Source organism: Erithacus rubecula (genome assembly GCF_903797595.1).
Source record: "Erithacus rubecula genome assembly, chromosome: 2".
In the NCBI taxonomy this organism is placed as follows: Eukaryota; Metazoa; Chordata; class Aves; order Passeriformes; family Muscicapidae; genus Erithacus; species Erithacus rubecula.
The window spans coordinates 75,170,162-75,192,383 of NC_136685.1; the positions used below are offsets into that span (position 1 = coordinate 75,170,162).

The 22,222-nt window shown below is 35.6% G+C and overlaps 1 protein-coding gene across 8 annotated transcripts in view; it reads right to left on the reverse strand.

The window, feature by feature from the left end:
* The window catches only part of BIRC6 (baculoviral IAP repeat containing 6), a 171,343-nt gene that overhangs the window by 94,640 nt on the left and 54,481 nt on the right, over positions 1-22,222 (reverse strand). For 3 of the 8 annotated variants that reach the window (XM_079332309.1, XM_079332310.1, XM_079332307.1), the window contains exons 22-43: positions 21,595-21,728; positions 20,358-20,504; positions 19,652-19,839; positions 18,694-19,008; positions 18,249-18,348; positions 17,532-17,746; positions 17,153-17,361; positions 16,505-16,851; positions 15,215-15,434; positions 14,199-14,332; positions 11,589-11,726; positions 10,622-10,749; positions 10,068-10,199; positions 7,940-8,155; positions 7,376-7,559; positions 6,845-7,000; positions 6,355-6,488; positions 4,649-4,802; positions 3,756-3,872; positions 2,670-2,824; positions 1,341-1,467; positions 402-512 (exon numbers count right to left, since the gene is read on the reverse strand). In XM_079332309.1, the coding sequence (XP_079188435.1) occupies positions 402-512; positions 1,341-1,467; positions 2,670-2,824; positions 3,756-3,872; positions 4,649-4,802; positions 6,355-6,488; positions 6,845-7,000; positions 7,376-7,559; positions 7,940-8,155; positions 10,068-10,199; positions 10,622-10,749; positions 11,589-11,726; positions 14,199-14,332; positions 15,215-15,434; positions 16,505-16,851; positions 17,153-17,361; positions 17,532-17,746; positions 18,249-18,348; positions 18,694-19,008; positions 19,652-19,839; positions 20,358-20,504; positions 21,595-21,728 (3,761 nt within the window). The remainder of the gene's footprint in view (positions 1-401; positions 513-1,340; positions 1,468-2,669; positions 2,825-3,755; positions 3,873-4,648; positions 4,803-6,354; positions 6,489-6,844; positions 7,001-7,375; positions 7,560-7,939; positions 8,156-10,067; positions 10,200-10,621; positions 10,750-11,588; positions 11,727-14,198; positions 14,333-15,214; positions 15,435-16,504; positions 16,852-17,152; positions 17,362-17,531; positions 17,747-18,248; positions 18,349-18,693; positions 19,009-19,651; positions 19,840-20,357; positions 20,505-21,594; positions 21,729-22,222) is intronic. The other 5 variants (XM_079332311.1, XM_079332308.1, XM_079332313.1 and 2 more) reach the window with 4 other exon arrangements.

Consider the following 22,222-nt stretch of genomic DNA (forward strand, 5'->3'; position numbering starts at 1 on the left):
TTTGAGATAGCTTAATATAAGCAGTGACTGGTGCCTGCATATTTACAAAAATATTCCTACTCTGTCAGAGGAACTTCAATCTCACTCATAGCAACTCAATGATTCCCCTCTGCTACGTCTACTCATACTACAAAACCTAATTCCCAGAAATCATTTGCTAGTCCTAAAATGTTTTTCAGAAGACACTGTTGACTTGCTTATAATGACATTTTCTTTTACCATAAGGGTTTCTGTTTCCCATGGTACAAGCAATTCAAGGAGCTCATCTTGTAAAGCCCGAAGTCAATGGAGAACAAAAGCATGCATATGGCAAAAGGAATGTTCTGCAAGTCTTTTAATGGAACCAACACTCATTTGTACATCACTAAAACTGTCAACATAAGAAAACCAATCAAACTTACCATTAAGCTGCATATTTGTCATGAGCGTTAGGCTGTGAAGCACAAGGCACCACGTCCGCAGTAAAGTATTAGGATACCATGCCAGAACTGACAGGAAGCTAGTGACTGAAGCTGTAAGGAAAAACAGTTTTTTCTAAGTTTTAATCTTCAAGGTATTACTACAAATTTTTACTTTTTACTGTAAGGTGCTATGCTGATCATTGTTTTTAATATTATTGTTCCTTGCATTCATTTTGTTTTGACAACCACTGTTGCAGGAAATTATGAAAAGAAACCTCACCAACACTTCACAGGAACTGGTCCACAGAACTTTGTACAGCATGCAGACCCTAACATCTCAAAGAAAACAATGCAAAGAAACTTTCAAATATTCTCATGGAAGTCTGTGTAACAGGTTCATTATATCATGCCTAAAACATTTTGGATTATCACCACAAGATACCACATTACTTAATTATATAGTATAACATACTGCAAGAAAAAAGTGTTCAGTATTTCTTCATACTAGATTAGCAGTGTGATGATCAACAGTAATGGCACTTTCCCACTCTGCTGACTCCTTTAAGCGAGAGATCATAGGATGCTATAAAGGAGATGAAATTAATCAGAAAAGTGCACACTGCTGCACAGTTCATCTCAGACTAAGAAATGTATTTTAAGGAATCCTCCTGGTAATAATTATGAGTTAGGAACCACAAATTTTACCATTTAATTTCTAATAACTTTATAAAAATGAAACGAATCAACTCTCAGTTACACAGTAGTAATGTATTTTCCACTTTAAGAAGAAAATGAGACCAAAAGTTCTTGATAAGAACACAGCAATTATCTCAACACTGATCTTATAAAAAAATACTTTTTGCTTATTAGTAAAAATTGAGTATTTAAAAAAACCAACAAACAAATCCAAACTTATGTCCCATATTTAATGTATTTTACCTTGGTTCAGGGAAACAACAGGTATTCGGTTAGCATTATAAAGGAAAATATCAGCACCACTATCTTTACTTCCAGAGGAGCTGGAATTCAGGCTTAATGTGAGCCATAGCTGCAATAGGGATTCAAGCTGAAAGAAAGGGGGAAAAAACCTACTATGAGACCAAACTCAGAACCCCAGAGCATCAAAGTTTTAATTTTAAAGTCTGATTTACATTCTCAGCTGCTACTGTTTCACTGCACACACACACGCTCGCTCTCCTTTACTGGATTTTAAAACTCTGCTAAATTTAAATTTATTTAATAATATTAAAGGCAAATTCAGCCTAAACTAGCAAATGCTTCTGCTATTGTTTTTGTAATTTCTTCCAAATTTCTTCGAAATAGTTTCTCTGAAGAAGTTTATTCAAACTTATATTAAGAAAATGCAGCTTTACACACTGCTCAGAAATACCTTTATGAAGTAAAGGTATACCTTATACCTGTAACGTACAGGTGCGCTAACAGATTTGTATGGAAGCTTTTGGAATGTTATTAAAGTGATGTTTCCCAGTCAACCAAAATTATTCAAAAGAGCCCATTTATTTAATGAGAACCTCAGAGACACTGATGCTTACTCTGAATAATTCCCCTGAGGAAAATAACTCTCTAGATATTCTGGGGAAGCATCAAGGACGTTTATGTGAGAAACTGTATTTTGGATGAGATATTTAAAGAACAACTGAGGGATGGAGTCAGCCACTCTATCAAAATATCAAGAGGCAGGCAGGCATCTAATCATTACATATATAGCATGCGTGGCATTCCTTTGCATGAATCAAGAAAAGTGTTGTTAATTCAATGATTTTCAAAAAGCAAACTTTTGAATTTGCTAGTAACATACAGGATCATTGGATAATTCAGATTGGAAGGAACCTTTGGAAGTTATCCAATCCAATCTGCTCAAAAAAATGCCACAGAAGATATCAGACTCGGTCACTTAGGGGTTTATTCAACTGAGTTTTGAAAATCTCCACAAATCTCCATTTGTAATTAAGTGTCATTTAGTGACATTTTTTATTAATAAGCAACCAATTATCATTCAGTGGACATACAAGCTTGTTTTTAAATATGAAAATATTATTTTCCAGTGCAACAAGCAATGTCCACTTTGACAAAAGCTTTCAGCACTTTTTTTATTACATTATCAGCACTGTTGTCCATGACATATTCATAAGCAATACAGCACATAACATAATAGATTACTTGAATCCTAAGTAGCAAGTAGACGAAAACAACTCTCCAATTTAGAGGTAAATACCATCAGAACATTTAAAGTTCAAAATTCTCTACCTGAACATGGTGGACCTGTAGCATGGAAAAGAGTTTGTTGAAGCAAGCGCTCAGCATAGGTATGGATGACAACTGCACAATCAGCTGGGCATTTTGGTTAGCAGCATGTAATCCCCTCAGCAGTGAATCATCTGTGCCACTGGGAGACTGTGTCACTAGAACACAAAACAGGGTACCATGCACCCATTAATTATTTTGAGAAGTTACCAGAAGTAGTTTAATTATTATTTCTTTGCATTTTTATACTTAAGTGAAAGGTAGTTTTTTATAATTTAGAAGAACATCTTCAATGTAGTGTTCAGTAGAATTGGACAACTGACTACCACAGTAGTGGCAAACCTACCATAGCAGTGGCAAACTTTGAGACATTTCCATCTTCACAAGAACTGTTTGGAACTGACTCTACACAGATATATTTTCACAGCTATTACAGCAGTAACAAAATGGTAAGACAAACAATTGGAACTGTTCTTTCACAAACTGCAGTACAACTCTTGCAGACAATAATGAACTTCCAGAGAATAAAGCCTGAAGATGTCACTAAACTTACTCCATCACTATATACTCAACCAATGACTACATGTACACTAAGGTATCCAGAGGGATACAAAGAAACACAATTTAACAAGATGGGCAGCACAACTCAGTCAAAAAACTTTCTAAAATAAAACGCTCTGTGGTGTTTTTGTAACTGAATAGCCGAGTTCAAAATTGAATTCAAGTATTTTCACTTTCATCACTTAGTAGGTGTAACTGCCAAATGCAAAGCGATTTCAAACACCAAGAATGAAGCTTCACACAGGAAGCTTAATGATCACTTGTACCTAGATCTAAAATTCTTCACATTTTCCCTCCTTTGCAGCATAACCCACATGCACAGTTGACTGTTTCACAAAATGTCTTAAATACAGGCATGTAAGTTACTCAGGAATCTGAAGAAAGAACTATCTGAGGTCCAGGCAAATAAGAAAGTTCAAGCAAAATGTAACTTTTTCTAGCTACTAAGTGGCTGCAGAAAACATTACTACAAATTTCAAAACATCATGATCATTATGTGAAGAGAATGATTTGACAACGTGTAGTTACATGTAGGAGATGTGTTTGTCAATGCTTGTAGAATGGAATCAGCCTCCAGTGTGGACATCATTTTCAGCATCAGCTCAGCCTGCTGCTCAAGTCCAACTTCAAGACGTGCATCTAAAGCTACAAAAGGCAACCAAAAAGGTAAAATTGAGTTATATCAAGGACATACATAATTACAGAATCACAGAATATTCAGAATTGGAGGGGACCCACAAGGATCATCAAGTCCATCTCCTAAGAGAATAGCCTGTATGGGGATTGGACCTACAACCTCGGTGTCATCAGCACCATGCTCTAAACAACTGAGCTAATATTGCCTTCAAATTGCTCCTCTTTCTGTAACATTCTTACAGATCTGAAATATATAATTATTAAAGTACTGCATTTCTATGAAACACACAGAGATTTCTTTCCACCTCACTTTACTATCACATATGACAATCTGCATATGTTCAAGTCATTTCTTCCTAAGGCAACAGTTCTCAAATGAGAACCAAAAAGTTGTTTTCCCCAGTGTGGCAGAAGAAAAATCCATCAACCAGTTCAGCAGTACTCCTACAAATGAACGAGTGTGCCACTTCACTCCATTGGGGTAGAGCCAACTAGAAAAGAGTTTCCAAAATTTCCTGAGAAAACGGGAAAGATTTAAAACTGCCTAGAAGCGCATTCCAAAATGTTAGAAAGCAAGATTTTCTGCTATGTTGGGCTTTTTTAAAAATGTAAGTTTCACATTATATTCTCTCAGTTACTACAGGGAAAAATATGTGGTATATAAAAAAATTTAATTCTTTCCCCTTAAAACACATAGATGTTGCTAAAATAATTTCTTGTCCTAAAGCCTCAAATATAATATTGCAGAAAAGAGACTCCAAACAAAACTTTAATTCATTGCTTACCTTGAGAGACTGATATGCTGACAGTTTGTGATCCATTTTTCTCTGTAGTTACAGGTGGTTTTGCAACTGGAATTCCAACACCACCAATGTAAGGATTGTAATTGTAGGTACCATATTCAGCACCCCAGTAATCGTACCAGGTGCTGCTTATAGGCTTAAAAAACAAACAAAAAACCAAGGAAAAACAATAAACAGCAAGCCTTTAGATTGCCAGAAGTTTTTAATGACTAACAACAAACTTTGAAGTTAAAAAAAAAATTAAAACCAGAAGACTGGTTCCATAGCTTTAGAAAATGGTTTCAATTCTTATTGCAGTATAAGCTACCGAAGCCTTAGTGATTGTCAAAATCCAGCAGTGTAGTTAGCTGCCTCAAAGATTCAAGAAGCCAATTTGAAAATGTTATCATCAGTTTTTCTTCATACATTTGTACCATACTACCAAATATGGAAGTAGAGTATTACACAGATGTTTATCATGACAGAATACTATACTATTAACTGTACTAATTAAGTACCTTGAAGCCTCATTAAGGCTCAGGGACTATTTGTACTGGGTCCTGAAAAATCAACAGTTGAGTAATCTCTACTTGTGTCATAATTTAAGACACTAAGAAAGCATATGGATCACAAGGAAAAAAAGTAATGTAACATTGTATAAAGGCAATTTGCATATGCCATTCTTTTTAATGGTGAGATCCAATAACTGTCATTTTACAGATACAGAAGCAAATATTAAGAAGCATTAAGAATGAAAAAGTGGTTTTATGGCTGTTTTTGGTAGACATCAAAGCAGGTAATAAGACAATAAAGGTACCTTGGATGAAGCTGACTAAAGACTACTGCCACATGACATGATAGGAGAATAAGGAAGGCAGGAAACATCAGTAACACAGAAATTCAGCAGTAAGTGTAATTTTTGGTGGTAGACAGATTTAATGAAAAAAATCTTTACATGATAGGCAATTGGTAGAATTACATATGAGGGAACACAGAAAAAAAATTAACTGTTTTCAGAGCAAGTGACGAGACAGATCGTTTAGGTTCATTCAAACAAAAGGTTTAAGTCAATAATGAGGGGCATGGAAAAACTCCAAATGTCATCCTTCTAAAGAGAGCAAAGACTCAATATTTCATTAAGAAAACTGTGTTTCTTTGAAGTCTAAATATTTTTGGCTTTTCATATACAATATTGCAATTGTACAACATCTGTATGCTTAGCCTTCATCTTAAGTATAAAAGTACTTTGCAATTTTCTTCTTCCCGAGTGAAGTAAACTTTGAAGTGAGTTGCTTCCCTTCATAACCTGAAGTCAATCTGAGCACAAGCTACTGCTAGCTTCCTTTTTAAAATGCAATACTAACAATATAAATTTGTTTTAATATCAGCCACAGAAATGGTGCTCTATTCTTAATAAAAAGGACAAGACTAGATCTTATTTTTCTATTATGCTTTTGCTGTCTTCAAGACGTGCTGAAGTGTGAGTAAACTCAGAACCTCTTGTTTACACAAGCATCTTCATACAAAAGCAAAATATTTTGTGTTCAACTGAGATGTGAATATTTATGTTTTTTCCTGTCAGTCCACATTAAACATAATAAAAAACTAGTAGCAGATCTAAGACATACCAATACTGAAGAAGTGTCAGAGAATAAGAATTTTTCTATCTCACATGTAAAGGTTATCCTGAAAATTAAGGTGTGACATACCTTGAAGACTTTGGCTGCAAGGGGATCTTTTTCCAAATCAATATCCAAAGGATCAATATCGACTTCCATCAGGTCTTGCAGTAATTCAAGATCAATGTCCTTATCTTTTTCCAATGATGACAAGGGTGGAGCACCTCGAATCATTAAAAGAGTATTAACCAAACCAAACACACTACACAATAGCAAGTAAAATTATAAAAACAAGGATGTATAATATACTTAACAGAATTTTAAGCTTTTTAATATTACAACTTTGCGAAAAAAGTTAAAATAAGCAATCAAGTTGCCTGTTCAAAAATACGATGAAAAATAACTCATCTTTACTTGTCAGATGTAAAGCTAACTTGAAGAATACTCAATCTGCCTATATTATCAGAAGCTATTTATGTTATCACCAAAGAGTCTTGTGCTGATACCTTGAGAGATGAGTCAAATTTTTTTGTTACTCTTTTCAATAAATACACATATACAGAATTGTGAAATAATTTACCTGTGATGTCATGTGTCAAAGGCTCATCTATGGTTTCTACTAACTGAACTGTGGACTGCTGGAGAGAGTCATCAGAATCTCCAGCTGAAGCTCCAGCATCTTCTCCCAAAGCACTTTCTTCCATAGCTTCAGCTGCTATAGGTGCCAACAACTCTCCTAGGTAATAAATTAAGCAGATAACTTCACTTCAAGCTTTATTCTCATTACAAATTAGCATCCCAGTGTCTATGGCAACTGTCACTTTTTCATCTAAGTTCTCTGAGGGCTATTTCTTCAAGGTGAAGAGTTTTGAATAATTTTCAAATAATCATGGTCATATAAAAATGAACTTTTTAATATATGAGTCACTCTAATTGCAATTTTAAATCACATTTTTATGCACTAACCTAAATGTTATGATTTGTTTGGGGTTTTTTATAATTTGGACTGTCAGCAGGTTCTAACATACTGATAAACCACCCCTCCAGAATATTAAAGGAAGAAAGATTCAAGTGCAAGATACCTTCTGAGGAATATGAACTTAAAACAAACCTGCTAGAATATCCTGTAGCATACAAGTCAGAGAATACTGAGCCCATGCTCCTCCCCAAGAGATGTCTCCTCTGTTAAAGTCAGTTCCAACAAGAAGCAGCAATAATCGTTCTAATTGAGTCTCATTCACAATCTCACATAAATGAATTGTTGGTCTTGTAGCATTTGCAATTCTAGCAAGAACCTATTAAAAAAAAGAAAGATAAATATATACCTATTCATCGTTAACCCTATGAAAGTATATAATGAATTTATTTCCTAGAATTATTAGATTTTGCTTACAAATAGATCAGGTACTTTTACCAGCTTACACTTTAGACTTTTATGAGTGTAATTACATGAATATATTTTTTTAAAGTTAATTTTTCCATGCAATTTTGAAGCCACCTTATTTTAAGTCCCACAGGAAGTGACAGATCAGAAAAACCACCTCACCAGAAATTATTAGAAATTTTAATGCTGCAGCTAATTTTTACCATCAAACAAGCAAAAAAGCAGTAATAGAGAACTAATTTAATGTGGTTGCTACAGCACCTATGTAGTGATGATCCATACTCTGTTTACCTTACAAACAAAAAGAAGCAAATCTGCATGACAAGTAAAGTCCATGGACAAGAGAAAGAGTGCCAGCTTTTGCACTACAGAAATGCAACGTTCATGTGCCAGTGTAAAGGGAAGTGGTTCAATTTCTGGAGTTTCCTTTGCTGTTGATACTTCTGTATCTAGAGAAGAACGAGGCCATTCTGCAGTTCGCCGCAAGCGTATTAAGTCCTTGAAGTGCTGCAGAAATTAAATTTGAAACAACAGTTACAGTTTAAAACTGACCTCTAAATCTTTTCCCCATGAATCAGTGTGGCAGTGATAACAGAGACTGTGAAACTTCTTAAAAAGATAGAAGGAAGTCTAAAAATATGTAAGAATCCAGAACGGAATTATTGGCTGAAATTTGTTTTGGCAGCTTGTTATCTCAGATGAAAAATGCATAATCAAATTCAGTTCTGCAGAAGTGCCAATTAAGCCTTATGTATGCCATGACACATATTGAAAATACATATCTGCAAATTTTCTTTCATACTTTCACACCTGTACATAGAGATACGGTTATCATAAAACAAACTGCATATAAAAATAGCCATTATGGAAATTTATTCTTAAAAGAACACTGTCTTTTCAGTTCTTCACATTTGATAAATCATCAGTAATTTCTAAATTTCTTAATACTGCCATGATACAAAGTATGCATTAACCACACCATAAATGGAACTAGTTTGATTTTTGATCATGGCTCTGGACTACAACCTTTTTGACAGAGGGCCTAAATGTGATGGAGAAGAGAATATGCTTTTATTAATCCTCTCATCCACTAAGGGCATTTAGCAGCCCAGCTCATTGCATCAGCTACACTAGCAGTCATTAGATAATACAAATGCCTCTTACAATCTCGCTTAAGCAGCAGCTACTGACTTAGATCAAGGAGAGAGCTATTTATTAAGAAAAAGGTTTCACTTTCTCCTAAATGCAGTGTATGTTTTGCATCACTCACAGTTCATCATAACTAAAAGTGATTAGTAGGCAAAATTGCAAAACCTGCATAAAATACAACTATCAAGGGCACAGTAACAGCTTAACTACAAGTTAAGAAACTACAAGAGGAAAGATCTTTAGTTTAACACAGTTTTTTTAATGCAACATGGCTACTATAAAGTGAAACCTAAATCAGCTAGACAGCACAGTTCAAACAGTAACTCATTTAAAGACTAATCAAGGGGCCACCAGTTGAGCAGCTCCCTTGGTATAACCTGCTGGAATAAAGCAGAAGATTGTGCAGGAAAGAACAGCTCATGACAAGCACAGTTAGTGAAAACTTGGGGCTTTATTTTTGTGCTAGTGATGATTTTTTTCCAGAATAATTGGAAGTTTTAAGATTTCCCTTTAGATTTGCCTGTAAGGTCCAACGTCATGTAATCTCTTTTCACAGACTTATTTTCAGGCATCTGAATAGACATGAGTACTTATTGAACTAGGGAATAAAAATTTCAAAAGACACCTAAGTTTGGTAGCTAAAGAAATTTTTTGTGCTCCCTGTGAAGTCCATGGTGTCACCACATGAAAGCCCTGAATTTCAGCATCTCCTCTTACAACCAAAGCAATTCTTTAAATTACATCATCAACCCTCAATATCTGGGGCTTACTGCAAGATACCACAACTGAAGTGGTGGGTACCTTCAAGAAACTAAGGAGCTCATGACAAATTTTAAAAATAATTCTCAGAAGTCATATTTATTTAGTTAGGAAGACAGACATTGGCAGAATTATTTTCTGATTACTCAACCAGGAAAGCATCTAGAAGAGCATCATGCATAAAAGCTAGCCATATAAAGTACTACTTTACCTTTCTATTGCTATATGTTACCCAAAGTTTAATGACATGACTGGCATTCCCAAAGCTACAAGTTTATTAGCAATTTTGAACTTGACTACCTAAAAGATCCCTGTAGAATGATAAACTGCTTTTTACAGAGCAATAAATTTCCAGATGGCTGCTTTTTTTTCAGTATTAGAATATACTTGATAACAGCCGTGATGAAACAACTTTTTATAATAAGGTCAAAGTAAGACAAAAATGACTTTGCAGGAACAGGTCTTTTCACACAAAACACAAGAAGTCAGTTACAGTTTCAGAGCATCATACCTTTGAAGTAGCCTGCTTTAGTTTTGCCTGTTCTACTAAAAGTTTGTATGATGATCCTTTGTTGCTTTGTATTTTCTCTTTTTCCATCTGTTCCACCAAAGCCTTCTGTTTTGCTTTTAATAAGTTAAGTTGCTAAAAGAAAATGTTAATAGGAATAAATGAAAATTTAAGCAATAAGATGTTAAAAGGATCAGTATGTTCATGATAGCAATCTTCAGTTCAAACTGTAACTTGAGCCTTTAAAATAGTTTTAAATCACAGCTTAGGTGCTTGCACTGGGGTGTACTCAGATTTATGTAGAAAGTACATAAATTATATTTATTGTCCAATAGAGTACAACAGTACACTCCAATACTTGTTTTTCCAGCAGATCCCTTGCCCCATGGTTTTAGATGAATGTCAAAGAAGTTAGGCAGCCTTCAGCTACAGAATCAGACCTATGCAAAAGCAAGGCTGAATGAGTCCCAATGCCAAAGCTGTTGTTTCAAGAAATGAGATATCCTTTATATAAGACATACTTCTCTGAAAATAGCCACTACCGTGCAGGAAGTCACCTGTTTATGATGCACCAGCTGTTTCCTGATCTTTCGGGAATACAGTCTATCAAGGCTACTGTTGCCTTTAGTCGATCTGCTCAGACTCTGAGTGTGAAGGCTATTATTTATAAAACTCCACTGGTTTCCTAATGGAAATAAAATTTTAAAAAATTAGTCCATCTTATTAAACCTCATTTGACTCTAGAGAAAAGCCTTTGTTTCAATGGTTAGCATCTCCAAAAATAAGTACTAAAGAAATAAACTAAATCTAACTCTTAGCATTATTCAATTATCCCCACTTATAGTACCATATGTGTGATTTTAAAATGCAGTGCCATCTTTTCTCACTATTCTTAGAACATATAAGCAGGCAAGCAACTCTGTCCTAAATAAAAATAGATTAACAGCTTCATAATGTAAAAACTTTTATTCTTAGAAAAGATATTAAAAGAAAACCATAGCTAATAAAAATAATAACATTAATAATAATAACAATAATAATGATGATTATAATAATAATAACAATGTATGGTACTTATTATTATTACTGTTGTTGTTGTTACTATTATTATTATTACTACTACTACTAATATTATGAAATACACAAAAAACCAGACAAAAAACAGATTTTAAAATAGTGGATACAAACATGAAAACATTTATGAAGTCACACTGCTGGCCCTTTCTCACAATACAAAATCATGGAACACGGTGCACTCTCCATTGTAAAGATCCAGTCACAGGGCAATATACAGACATTTTACAAACGAAAATCAATCCTGCATTTTTCACTTGAAAAAATGAAAGAGATCATATTTATGAGGAGATGGGGATGTAAATAACCAGAGAAGAAGGAAAATAAAAAGATCACAACATGTATTTTTAAAATAGTTTTTTTCAAGTGAATAGAAAATGCATTTTAGGTATCTGAACAGCTCCCAGAGCAATACTCATTAATCAAGTTTTGTTAATAAATGTGATGTACCTGCCAAAAATCGTTCCCTCTCTTTTCCATTCAGAGGTTTCTTGGCTGTGGCTGCTTCATCTTCAACCGTAGCTACATAATCCAGCAGTCTGGACACCAGCATTACAACCCAACTGATCATGGGAATATCTAAAACGCCTTCAAAATAAATTTCAGTGCTTTAATAAATTTCTGAAGACATAAAAACATCACACATTTCACTAGGCCATAAAGACCTCACTCCCTTCTTTCTGTTTTTTAAAAGGAGAATTAAAGTCTGAGCACTCATAAAAGAGGGAAAAAATCAGTATAAAACTTGGTGCAAATGAAAATGTCACAGGTCTTTCAGCCTGATGAAGCTGGAAGTCAAAAGCTTCACCTCAACTGTTCTAGCTAAAAATTAAGCAGCATTTTTCTTAAAAAGAGTAAAAAATTTTAAGTCTAGATTTCCTAAATACCAAATGCATAATGACAGCTGATTGCATTAAAGCCCATGAGATATACATGTCAAATTCAACAGTGTGCAATTCCTCCATCAAGCAGGGCTCCACTAAGATAGTTGTAACTGTGCATACAGACACCTACATCTTTACTTCACTATTAGTGTATTTTCATGTAGATATTTGAATAAGTTGCAGGAAAGCCAAGAGTGACTTCAGACTAGATGAACCATATTGGTGGCACTAACAACTGGCTAATGTCTCAGTCTCACACTTTAAATGCTATATTTTTGTACATAAAGGGAAAAAATATATCTTGAGCATCATGCAAGAAAAGTCTTTGTGCACATGGAAATCTAAATAAACAGTTACCAAAGTGAACCCACAACTGCTCAACAAAGAAACCTACAAATATTGACCACTTAATTAGTCATTATGCAAATGGCATAATTCTACAATGTCAATACAGCAAAGACATCAGCACTAGAGGCAACACCAACATTTTCATATCAGTGTGCTGTGCTGAGCCACATTTAATTACACTGTGCTTTTCATGCACTGACCTCAAAAAAGCTGCAATTAATTCAAATTATTATTAAACACAGATCAAACAAGAAAACTAAGGCACAAAAACAATCCATCCAAAATCACATGAAGCTGCTGGCATCCAAGCAGTAGGATGCAGCCTGACTTGTTAACTGCAGTTTCCTGAGCACATTGACAGAAAGCAGCCTATCTCATGCAGGCAGAGGAAGCACCCCAACAGGTCCATAATAGCACCTGGACTGGAATCACAGACTAAATTGCAAGAACAGAAATGAGGAGCACTGGTGACTGTTACACACCTTTTTGTTTGGCAGAATAAAAAGAAAGGATCCTGCTGCAGAGTGAATTACATACCTTTTCACACTTCTGTTAAAACAAGACCATTTCTTTACCTTTTATCTCTCAAAAAAAAAAAAAAAATAGAATTCTCAGCTTCTCTCCCTCCCTCCAAGTGTCTTTTACTCATTCCTTTTTTCTTTGTCCAGTCTCAAAGTTTACAACTTCTCTCCACCCATAACACTCACCTCTTGCTCTGATTTTCCTTTTCTTTTTCACTTTTTCCCCAGTAAGTTTTCACCCCTTTGATTTATGTGTGATAGTTCTCAAATAGGAATTTCTTCTGCCATACCTGATGCTTCCACCACACATAATATTGCCCTAGTACTCACCTGTGCTGTCCAGGAGGAAGGAAGCTGGAAGACCAGCAAATAAAGCTCTGAAGTATCAGTTACTTCTGCTTCCTAAAGTCCTCCATGAGGACAACTAGTAAGGCAAGAGCTATGAAAGGAATTGGAAGCTGTGGGGAGAGTGCAAACAGAGGTAGAGGAGATGTAAGCTTGGGTTTGCCTCAAACTAGTTAGAGACTATAGCAGGATATGGCCCCGATAGAGAAAGAACATGGGAGATCAGTGGGAAGCAATAGGACAGCTGCTGACACCAGCTGTAGGTCTGTTAGGACACAAGAGAAAACTAAGGACAGAGTCTCAGCTGGCACTTTACAGACCTCACAAGGCTAAGAACTTTAAACAATTTATCTTCTATGATGCTTTGCTACCTGTATATAACAAATGAAGTAGCCTAGAGTGTGATGTTATCAAAAGTAAGAATTCGCATCAACCTTGGCATAATTAAGAAAACGTCCAAAGAAAATCAAGTTTGCAGAATACAATTTCAGTAAATTTTTAGGATCAAAAAATGTAAATGTCTTATAATTACAGAATCCCCTACAAGAAGAAACTCCATGTAGTCTGCAGAAACCATGCAGATACACATAAACTTGTCTTCATGTTTCACCTCAAAAACTTGAAACTTGGAAAATATCTCATGAGCGAAAAGGTGCATTTCTTTCCAAAATATTGAATTCCAAAGAAATTTCCTAGAGCTGTCTGTACACGGAGTGCTCCCCCCACTCTGCCAAAGTTTCCTAGCTGAATTATAAGCAATCAAATAGAATTTGCTCAGGTTTTAATGGGTGGGGGAAGGAATCTCTTTTAGCACCTAAAGAACAAGAAGATTCTTCACATTTTAAGACAACTGTGTTTTAAAAATATAGTAAACAAGCAAATTCTTTCAATACACCAAAAATTGTGAGTTAGTCTCTCAATTTTCCAGTTTATAATGAATATGATCTCCCAAATTAGGTTACCTTCAGTTCTTCTGTGCACAGGTAAATGAGGTTGCAGTGGTGACAGCAGGTTATCCAGGAGATTAAGTAAACTTTCTAAAACACCACTGTTGCTAAGTGATCTTTGCCCAATGCAAGAAAGCAACATGAAGACCCTAAAATAAAATTTACATATTTAAGATTTTATTTCTTTTTCAGAATCTATAATACCTTGCAATGCCTCTTATATAACAATATTGTCCTAGGCTTTCATCTCAGACACACACAGGTTGCTATAGAAAGCAGTACTGTGGCCCAGCAAGTAGACTGAATTTCACATTCTATAATTCTTAAGGTTAATGCAGCATTTTAGGGTGAACATCTCTTTCACCCTCAAGAGGTCAGCAGAGTCTTCCCCATTTGAAACAAGATCTCATCCATTTTATTTCCTATTACATATTACTGATAGCAGAGAAAGAGAATTAAATAAATGAATTCTTATACCCTTGAATTAATGAATTTTTTAAAGATATGAAAATATAGATGGTGCTGTTCAAAGAAGGCAAAAAGCCTTCTAAGGCACTAAGCAGCAAATACATTTGATTAAAATAAAATGCTAACATTTAGAATATTAAAGACCTCAATCAATAATCTGAAACAATCAATACATCTAACATTCAGTGCTCAACTCTATGTGTTCTTGCTCTTATCTCAGTGCAGTCTTTTGCAGTGAATGCTAACAGTGTACCTTCCCAATCCCACTTCCAAACACTGGAGAAGAGCAGCTCTACAATGAGGGTACATTTAAGCCTGATAAATGAGAAGCCATTTTTGATACTGGGAAGCAATCCTGTTAGGTATGTGAAGATCTCCAAGTAAGAAAACAGCAAATTTTTGTGGTGCAAGAACCGAATAGGTGCAATAAGTAACTGCAATTGGACATTTATCATCTGCAGTACTTTTTTTTGGGTCTATTTCTTAAATCAATCAAAACCTATGAACAGTGGAATTTCTTCACTGATCCACAGGTAATGTATCAACATAGATTTATAGCTTACCTGTCTTGTGGAAATATGAGAAGTTGTTCTGAATTGTATAATTCCTGCAGTACATTTGAGAGAAACTGACCCCACCACCTTTCACCTCCACAGAGCTGAACAAGCAAAAGGCCAGTATGCAGTCGTATCTTGGGGGTTCCACTGATACACAGGTGTTTAAATAACTCTTCACAAGCTTGAGCATGAAAAGTACTCTGCAGAACCACAGGAACTGAGTGTCCTTTTAAGAGAAGAGAACATCTCTGTTTAAAGAGACAATGACTTGAAAAAATATGAAGAAGTTTCAAAAAACTTACTACAAGTAAGTTTTTAAAATTACTATGATTAGACTAATTGGCACAGGAATAAAGGAGGTGGGAACATATGGGAAAATGCTGATTTGTAGGTAACTCAAAGAGTAGGCCATTTGGTCTAATCCAAATCAATACTATGCCAGTGAAATTACCCCTACAGAATATACACAAAGCAAAAAATAAACCACCATCATGCTTTAGAACAAACTGGCACAGAAAATCACATGACAACCTATCAACACAACAACGTACTGCTTTTTTGTTAGTTTTGCTTTTAAAATACCACCAACTATAACACAGATTTTTCCATTTCAATTCTCCAAGACTTCTTTCAATGGCAAGCTTAGGAATTAAAATCTTTACTGCATATCAAAATATCATGAACTAACTAGAAATACTGGGTTTATGAGTTCATTACTACCACCACTCCTGAGGCAATTTCTGCTCCTCAGCCTGCTTCTAACTGCTTAATCCATCCCCAATACTACACAGGCTTCAATGCTCACACATCCTTTCAACAAGGTGATTCTGCCCATGAAAACCACATAAGTATTCTGCCTGGGCAGTTTTTTTGTTACTTCAGCAAACTGGATCATCCCACAGAAGGATCAGATGACTATCTCAACAAAGGATTATGCAGCCATGATTACACAAAAGCAAGAAGGACCATGACACCTTCTCCTGTTCTTTTCATAAAGTGGTTAGGCCAGCTTGGTGCCACTGGTAAAACTTTACAATGTATGCTATCAGCTACTAAAATCACAGCAGATGTGGCTTCGAGCAGCTGGGTCTAGTGAAAAGTGTCATTCTCCATGGCAGGGTGGTCAAACTTCATGATCTTTAAGATCTCTGCAAACCCAAACACCATTCTACATTTCTATGATTCTAAACATAGTTTAAAGGTCTTTTACTAAAAAAATGCAATTCAAGAAACAGAAATACTTGGAAATTGTTTCTACTAACATGACAAAAAAATCAAAACCTCAAAAATACTAACCATTGGACGAATGCAGCAAACTGAGCAAAGTATCCAGTAAGTATCTAATGATGGTGCGTAACTGTTCTGTGGATGACATCTGAATTAACTCTTTTGGATCAGATTGTTCCTTCAGTGTTTTCCTGCTTGCACCTAAAGCTACTTTGAGTCTCTGAACAGCATGGTGAGCCAAGTTGAGTTGAAGCTGCAGCTGAATGCAGTCCTGGTAAGCAGAAAATACTCTGCTGTCTTCTTCTACTGCCTTGTCTGGCTTTCTCAAAAAGTACTGGGCATTGTTAGCACTATTGAGTGGTGGCAGGTCAATACTCTGCAGAAGGATTTCTAACCGATGACAGGCCAAGTTGTACCTAAAGGGAAATATTCAAAAAACACAATTCGATGCACATTAGCAAACAGCAATACATTTGACAATCACTCTGCCAGAAGACAACTTCTGGTCCACTGTGAACGCACTCTTAAAACAGATATGGAAAACAAATACAGTATAGTTTTTGTTACTGCTAAGAAGATATTCACAACAACTCTACAACAGCAGAGTATTATTTTTTGGTCTGGAGAATATAATGGGAAGAAAAAAAAATCTGTAGCATTATGATATCCCAGTATTTTATATTAAAATAATTAGCAAATACCCTTTTTTCTGCTAACCTGCACTGTATGTCTTCTTGCAACGCAACCATCATTGCCAAATGTTGATCAATTTCTGGCTGATTTGCTGCTTCACCTTCTCCTCTGAGGGGATCATGCATTAGTTTCAGCTCATTTTCAAAGGGTAGGATATAGGTATGGCCATAATAAAATCCCAATGGGATTTTTGCTCTGGCATTTGTGCTACCATATCGACCAATAACAGTGATCTGAAAGAAAATGCAATTATATTGTAACACAATTGCATCAGAACAGGAAAAATAAACACCTAGTCAAAAAATACATTAAAAATTTATAGCAAACAAAAGTTTGGTGTGAAGAGAGCGTAAGTGAAAGCTGATGTACTAACAAACATTAAGAACTTAAAAGATCCTCTTACCTTCATAAATCTGCAAACTGGGGGTGGCAACAAGTCATGTAAAATAAGTGAATGTGTGCTAATGTCAGTAGCCACTACCAGTCGCCTTCCATCTACTTCTTCTCCCAAAGTCCAGATGTCAATGGACAAAGAAGCCAAATCTCCACAAGTGGGAATCAATACATCTGTCAATAATATAGGTCTTCCAAAATCAAGGGTCACAAATCTTCTTGCTCCTAGGTGAGAAAAACACAGGATTGCCTGAGAGACCTGTGTGTGCTAACCAGCAAGATATGTTTCTTCTCAAACAATAAAGCCATTGTTTCTGTATTGTTCAAAAGGTACATAAAAGTTTATGCATTGTTTAAAAAGTATATTTGTATACTTGAGGCTAAAAATAGCTGCACAATCCCAGAAACTCTCACTACAGCTTGAACACTTGGAGAAGAAAGTTTTGGCATCAACTTAAATGAAGCTGTTTTGCTTTTTATGTATTAATAGTGAACAGGTGCTCTGTTCAGAGACCCAACATACTCCCCAAGTCTCCAGAAATTTTCAACTATCACCAAGTACTAGGTCTTAAACTAACGCATATGACAGGATGCAAATTGAGAAATATCTTTACTCTGGAAAGCTGACTGAGAGACTGTAGCTAAGCAACTTATTTAAAGCCCCAGAAAATATTCCACTTCTTACTAGAACATGTGTCAAAACTATTATTAGGAATTGTGGTTTTACCTGAGTGCATACGTTCTATAATAATTGACTGATGAGGTGGAGGTTGAAGAAAATGTGAAGCATGAGATATTGCAAGAGCAAGGCCAGATCCCAGTGGATTCTGAGAAGTGGAAAAACATAATAAAATTATTAAATCTATGCATTTATTGTTAAAGATGTACCATTTTGACAACACCTCACTACACGTAGATTTGAGCATGAACCATCAAAAAATATTAACTACTAAGTCCAAAGGATTAATAACTCCTTACAGAGTTAAGCTAGCTCCAATAAAGAGAAACCACATGAGGTGCTGTAGCAATACTATATTGCTTGCATAAGTTCATCTCATATGGTAAAAATTTAGTGATAGAATATATATTTACTAGCACTCAAGTACAAATTAAGACCCTGGTAATGGTCACAGCACCTTGTCTCTCTAAGAAAAATAAAACAAAATAATTACCGTTCTAGACTTGCTTGTATTTTTGTTATGTGCTGCAAGATTAACTGTTGGGGGATCAATGACTGAACCAGGAAAAAGCTGAGCAAGCTCTGCATTAATAACAGCAGAAACTGCTTCATTAGGTGGAGTCAAAGGTGGAGTCATGAAGAGAGGAGTTGTTTTTGGTGTGGGTGGAATGACATCTGAAGGATGAATGAAGAACCCTGGAGCTGCTACTGTATTAGAAGGCACAGAGTTGTGAACAGGACCAACTGCTGATGCTGCTGCTGCTGCTGCTGCCGTTGTCTGATGCAGTTTTGCTTCCAGCTTAGCCTTCTGTGGAGAAGATGAAAGCAATGTATGTAGCAGATAATACCACTTGTGAACACAGGAGTAGTATTGGGCCACAAGTTCAACTTTGATTATACAACTGGATTTAATAAACCTAAGCTACTTTCAGTATAGCCAAGCTGAATGACCAACTATAAGCTGAAAAATTAAACTATTAAACTATCTATTTAATTTGACTCACAAGCTGAGGAACATGGGTAATTAGATGAAATAATAAAAAAATAAAAAAACCCCCTACCACTGAACAGCGAAGTATTGAGACCACACAGCCAAGCATTGGCCAATTAACAGTGGATTTATGGCTGGCACTGCCCTGTGTCACCAACTGAGCTTTTCATTTTGGTACACTTTTTCAATTTCACACTGATACACTTACTTCTGAAAACTTAGTTTTTACTACAAACTCCCAACCCACCTTTAAAATACACAAAAACTAAGTCCGAAAGACCAAAGCAGCATGGGAGACACTCCCAGCCCTTTGCTTAAGAAGGGCGAACCAGAGTGCTGAGCATTTCCTTCCTCAAATACATTATGAAGGGAAAAAAAACCAAACCAACTAGCTCTGCAACTACTTTCTCAGCTTTTGAAGTTTAGATACAGCACTAAAAAGAGCCAAATAGCCTCCAACCTGTTGCTGAAGCTTCAAAAGCTGCTGCTGTTTCTCTTGCAGCACCTGGAGCTGTTGCTCGGCTGAGGCCATTGCATGAGAGAGAGACTGCAAAGCTACCTGGGCTGCTGAACTCAGTGCTGTCGAGGCTTCCCCAACTGTTCCAGAAGAGAGGCCACCAACTGCTGGGGTAACCCCAAAGGTACTCACTGGCATGAAACAAACAAACAAAACAAAACATGGATGTAGAAATTACAAAACACACCTTTAATTCCTCATTAATTGTTCAGAGTGATGTAAAAACAAGAGAAATATCTTTTTATCCAATTCTTGCTACATCAAGGTAACATCATCTTGAATGACAAAGTATTTGGTTTATAGACTACACAGACTATACAGGCAACACTTGGATTACAGAAAAGCCACCAATTGCTCTGGAATTCTTCCACCACAAAAGGTTGTAAGGTAAAAATGCAAGCTTGTACATTATACTCTCCAATAAAAACAAATGGATTCAAATTAACATTTTTTAAATCCAATATGTTCGCTAAGATCCAAGAAGTTTAACATCACACATAGAAATTATTTAAGAAAAATTATTATTAAAAAGAAACAAAACCACAGACAAAACATTTCAACAATCAGTTTGCCAAACAGTAACATTATGTTCAATTAAAAATGTATTGTGGAACTATGCTAAGTAGAAAAAATGAAAAATTGTATATACCAGTAAACGTACTTGCATCGTCCCTTTCTATTCTAGTTCCATCACTTGTTGAAACACAGGTAAAGTGCAGAGGTTCAACTTCCAGAAGTCCAGTAAGGGAAGTAAAACTACCTTCAGCAGCTGCACAGCTACTTATTTTCCCATTGCCTGGAAGAAAAACATGTATCTACACAGTCAGCCAATGTTTTCTTGATAGTGACATTTCAAGTCACAAAGTGTCAAAAGGGACAACTAAATATAATGCACATATTTTATTAGTTCCTGTTGTGGAAGAAATACCTTAACACTATCACTATTCCTCAACATAAATGGAACTATATTTTTAAAATGATAATGCTGTCAAACCTGAAGACAGTATATTAATAAGTCAAACTGTCAACTGTGACAGAAGCATAGTACAACCTTCTTAATTCCAGAAAGAAATTATATATGGATGCTCTATTCTTTCTACATTGAAAGCAAGTTAGCTTGCAAAAATATATTGATATTATTGGAAAGGAAGAGGAAGAAACTGTCAGATCAACTAAGATCATACACGAATTTAGTATAAAACCTAGACTATTAATCAAGATCGAAACAAATTTAAAGATGTATGGAGGAAGGGATAGAAGGAGAAAGACTGCAGCATACAAGAGAAGGAAAGGGGTCACTATGACTGATGAATGCACTTGCTATGAATAGAATTTCCTGACATGTAAAAATTATCTAGGTCTTGGCAACATTGCAGGGCCTAAAGATTCACTTATGAATTAACCTGAGACAGATGCAAATATGCTTTCAAGGTGTTTCACCTCCTCTAAAACAGAAAAACCACCTGATTAAACCTTTACATTTAAGTAGAGGAATACCATATGGCAGCTTCCCAACTTCAGAAAAATCCATTTAGGTTTCTCTGCCTATGTGTGTGTTGCTAACCTAAATAAATAATACCACAACTCAATGAAGTTACTTGAAAGAGGTGACAGATGATTACTAGATGACTGACTCGGGGTATGAGAGCAGCCATTCTGTCTAATCTCTACCCTGAGATATTCTACAGGATGAGAAAATAGATTCTAGAAAGAGGCTTTTTCTTGTTGCCCTAAGGCCATAGGAAATGTAAAAGATACCATGAGCAAGAGAATACCCTGGACTTCAGCTTGGCTGGAAAGTATAAAACAACATCTTCACAAAAAGAAAACACTATATTAGAGATTTACCAATTTTGCCACAATCAGTCACTGCTAAACATACATACCTGATAGAACATCAGACAAATCAATTTCATCTGATTGTACTCCAATACTGCTGTTATATACATTTTTACAAGAAGAGCCACATATTTCCAAGTCAAACAGAACTGGATCAAAAGGTGAACTGTATAATCCGTATCTGTAAATAAGATAAACAGCAAAACACAATAAGAACTCCTATAAAGCTATTTACAGTAAAAAGCCAAGTATTTTGCCATCAGGATTTATTATATTCCAAACTATTCTCTTCAGTTCACATATCTTAGAAATTATCACTTGCTTCTATTTCATTAAAATAACTTACTCAATGGCGTTTTCAAGCAGCTTATAATGTTAAGTAACTGGAGAGTTTTTAAGATGTAATACTGTCCTGGAAACACGACACACACAATCACACTAAACATGGAATATAGAACTACAAGTCTTACACAATGAGCCATGGCAAGACACACTCCAGTACATGGTAAATGAGACAGTAGTCTGAAGTCAATAAAAACATGGTACTGTTTCAAAACAGCAGAAGAAATTCCACCACAGCTTATTCTTCCATCTGAAGTAAGAATTAAAAAAGGAAATGCTGCTAGGCATACCAATCAATGCTTGTGATAAATACCTCAATGGAAGAAAACTTGT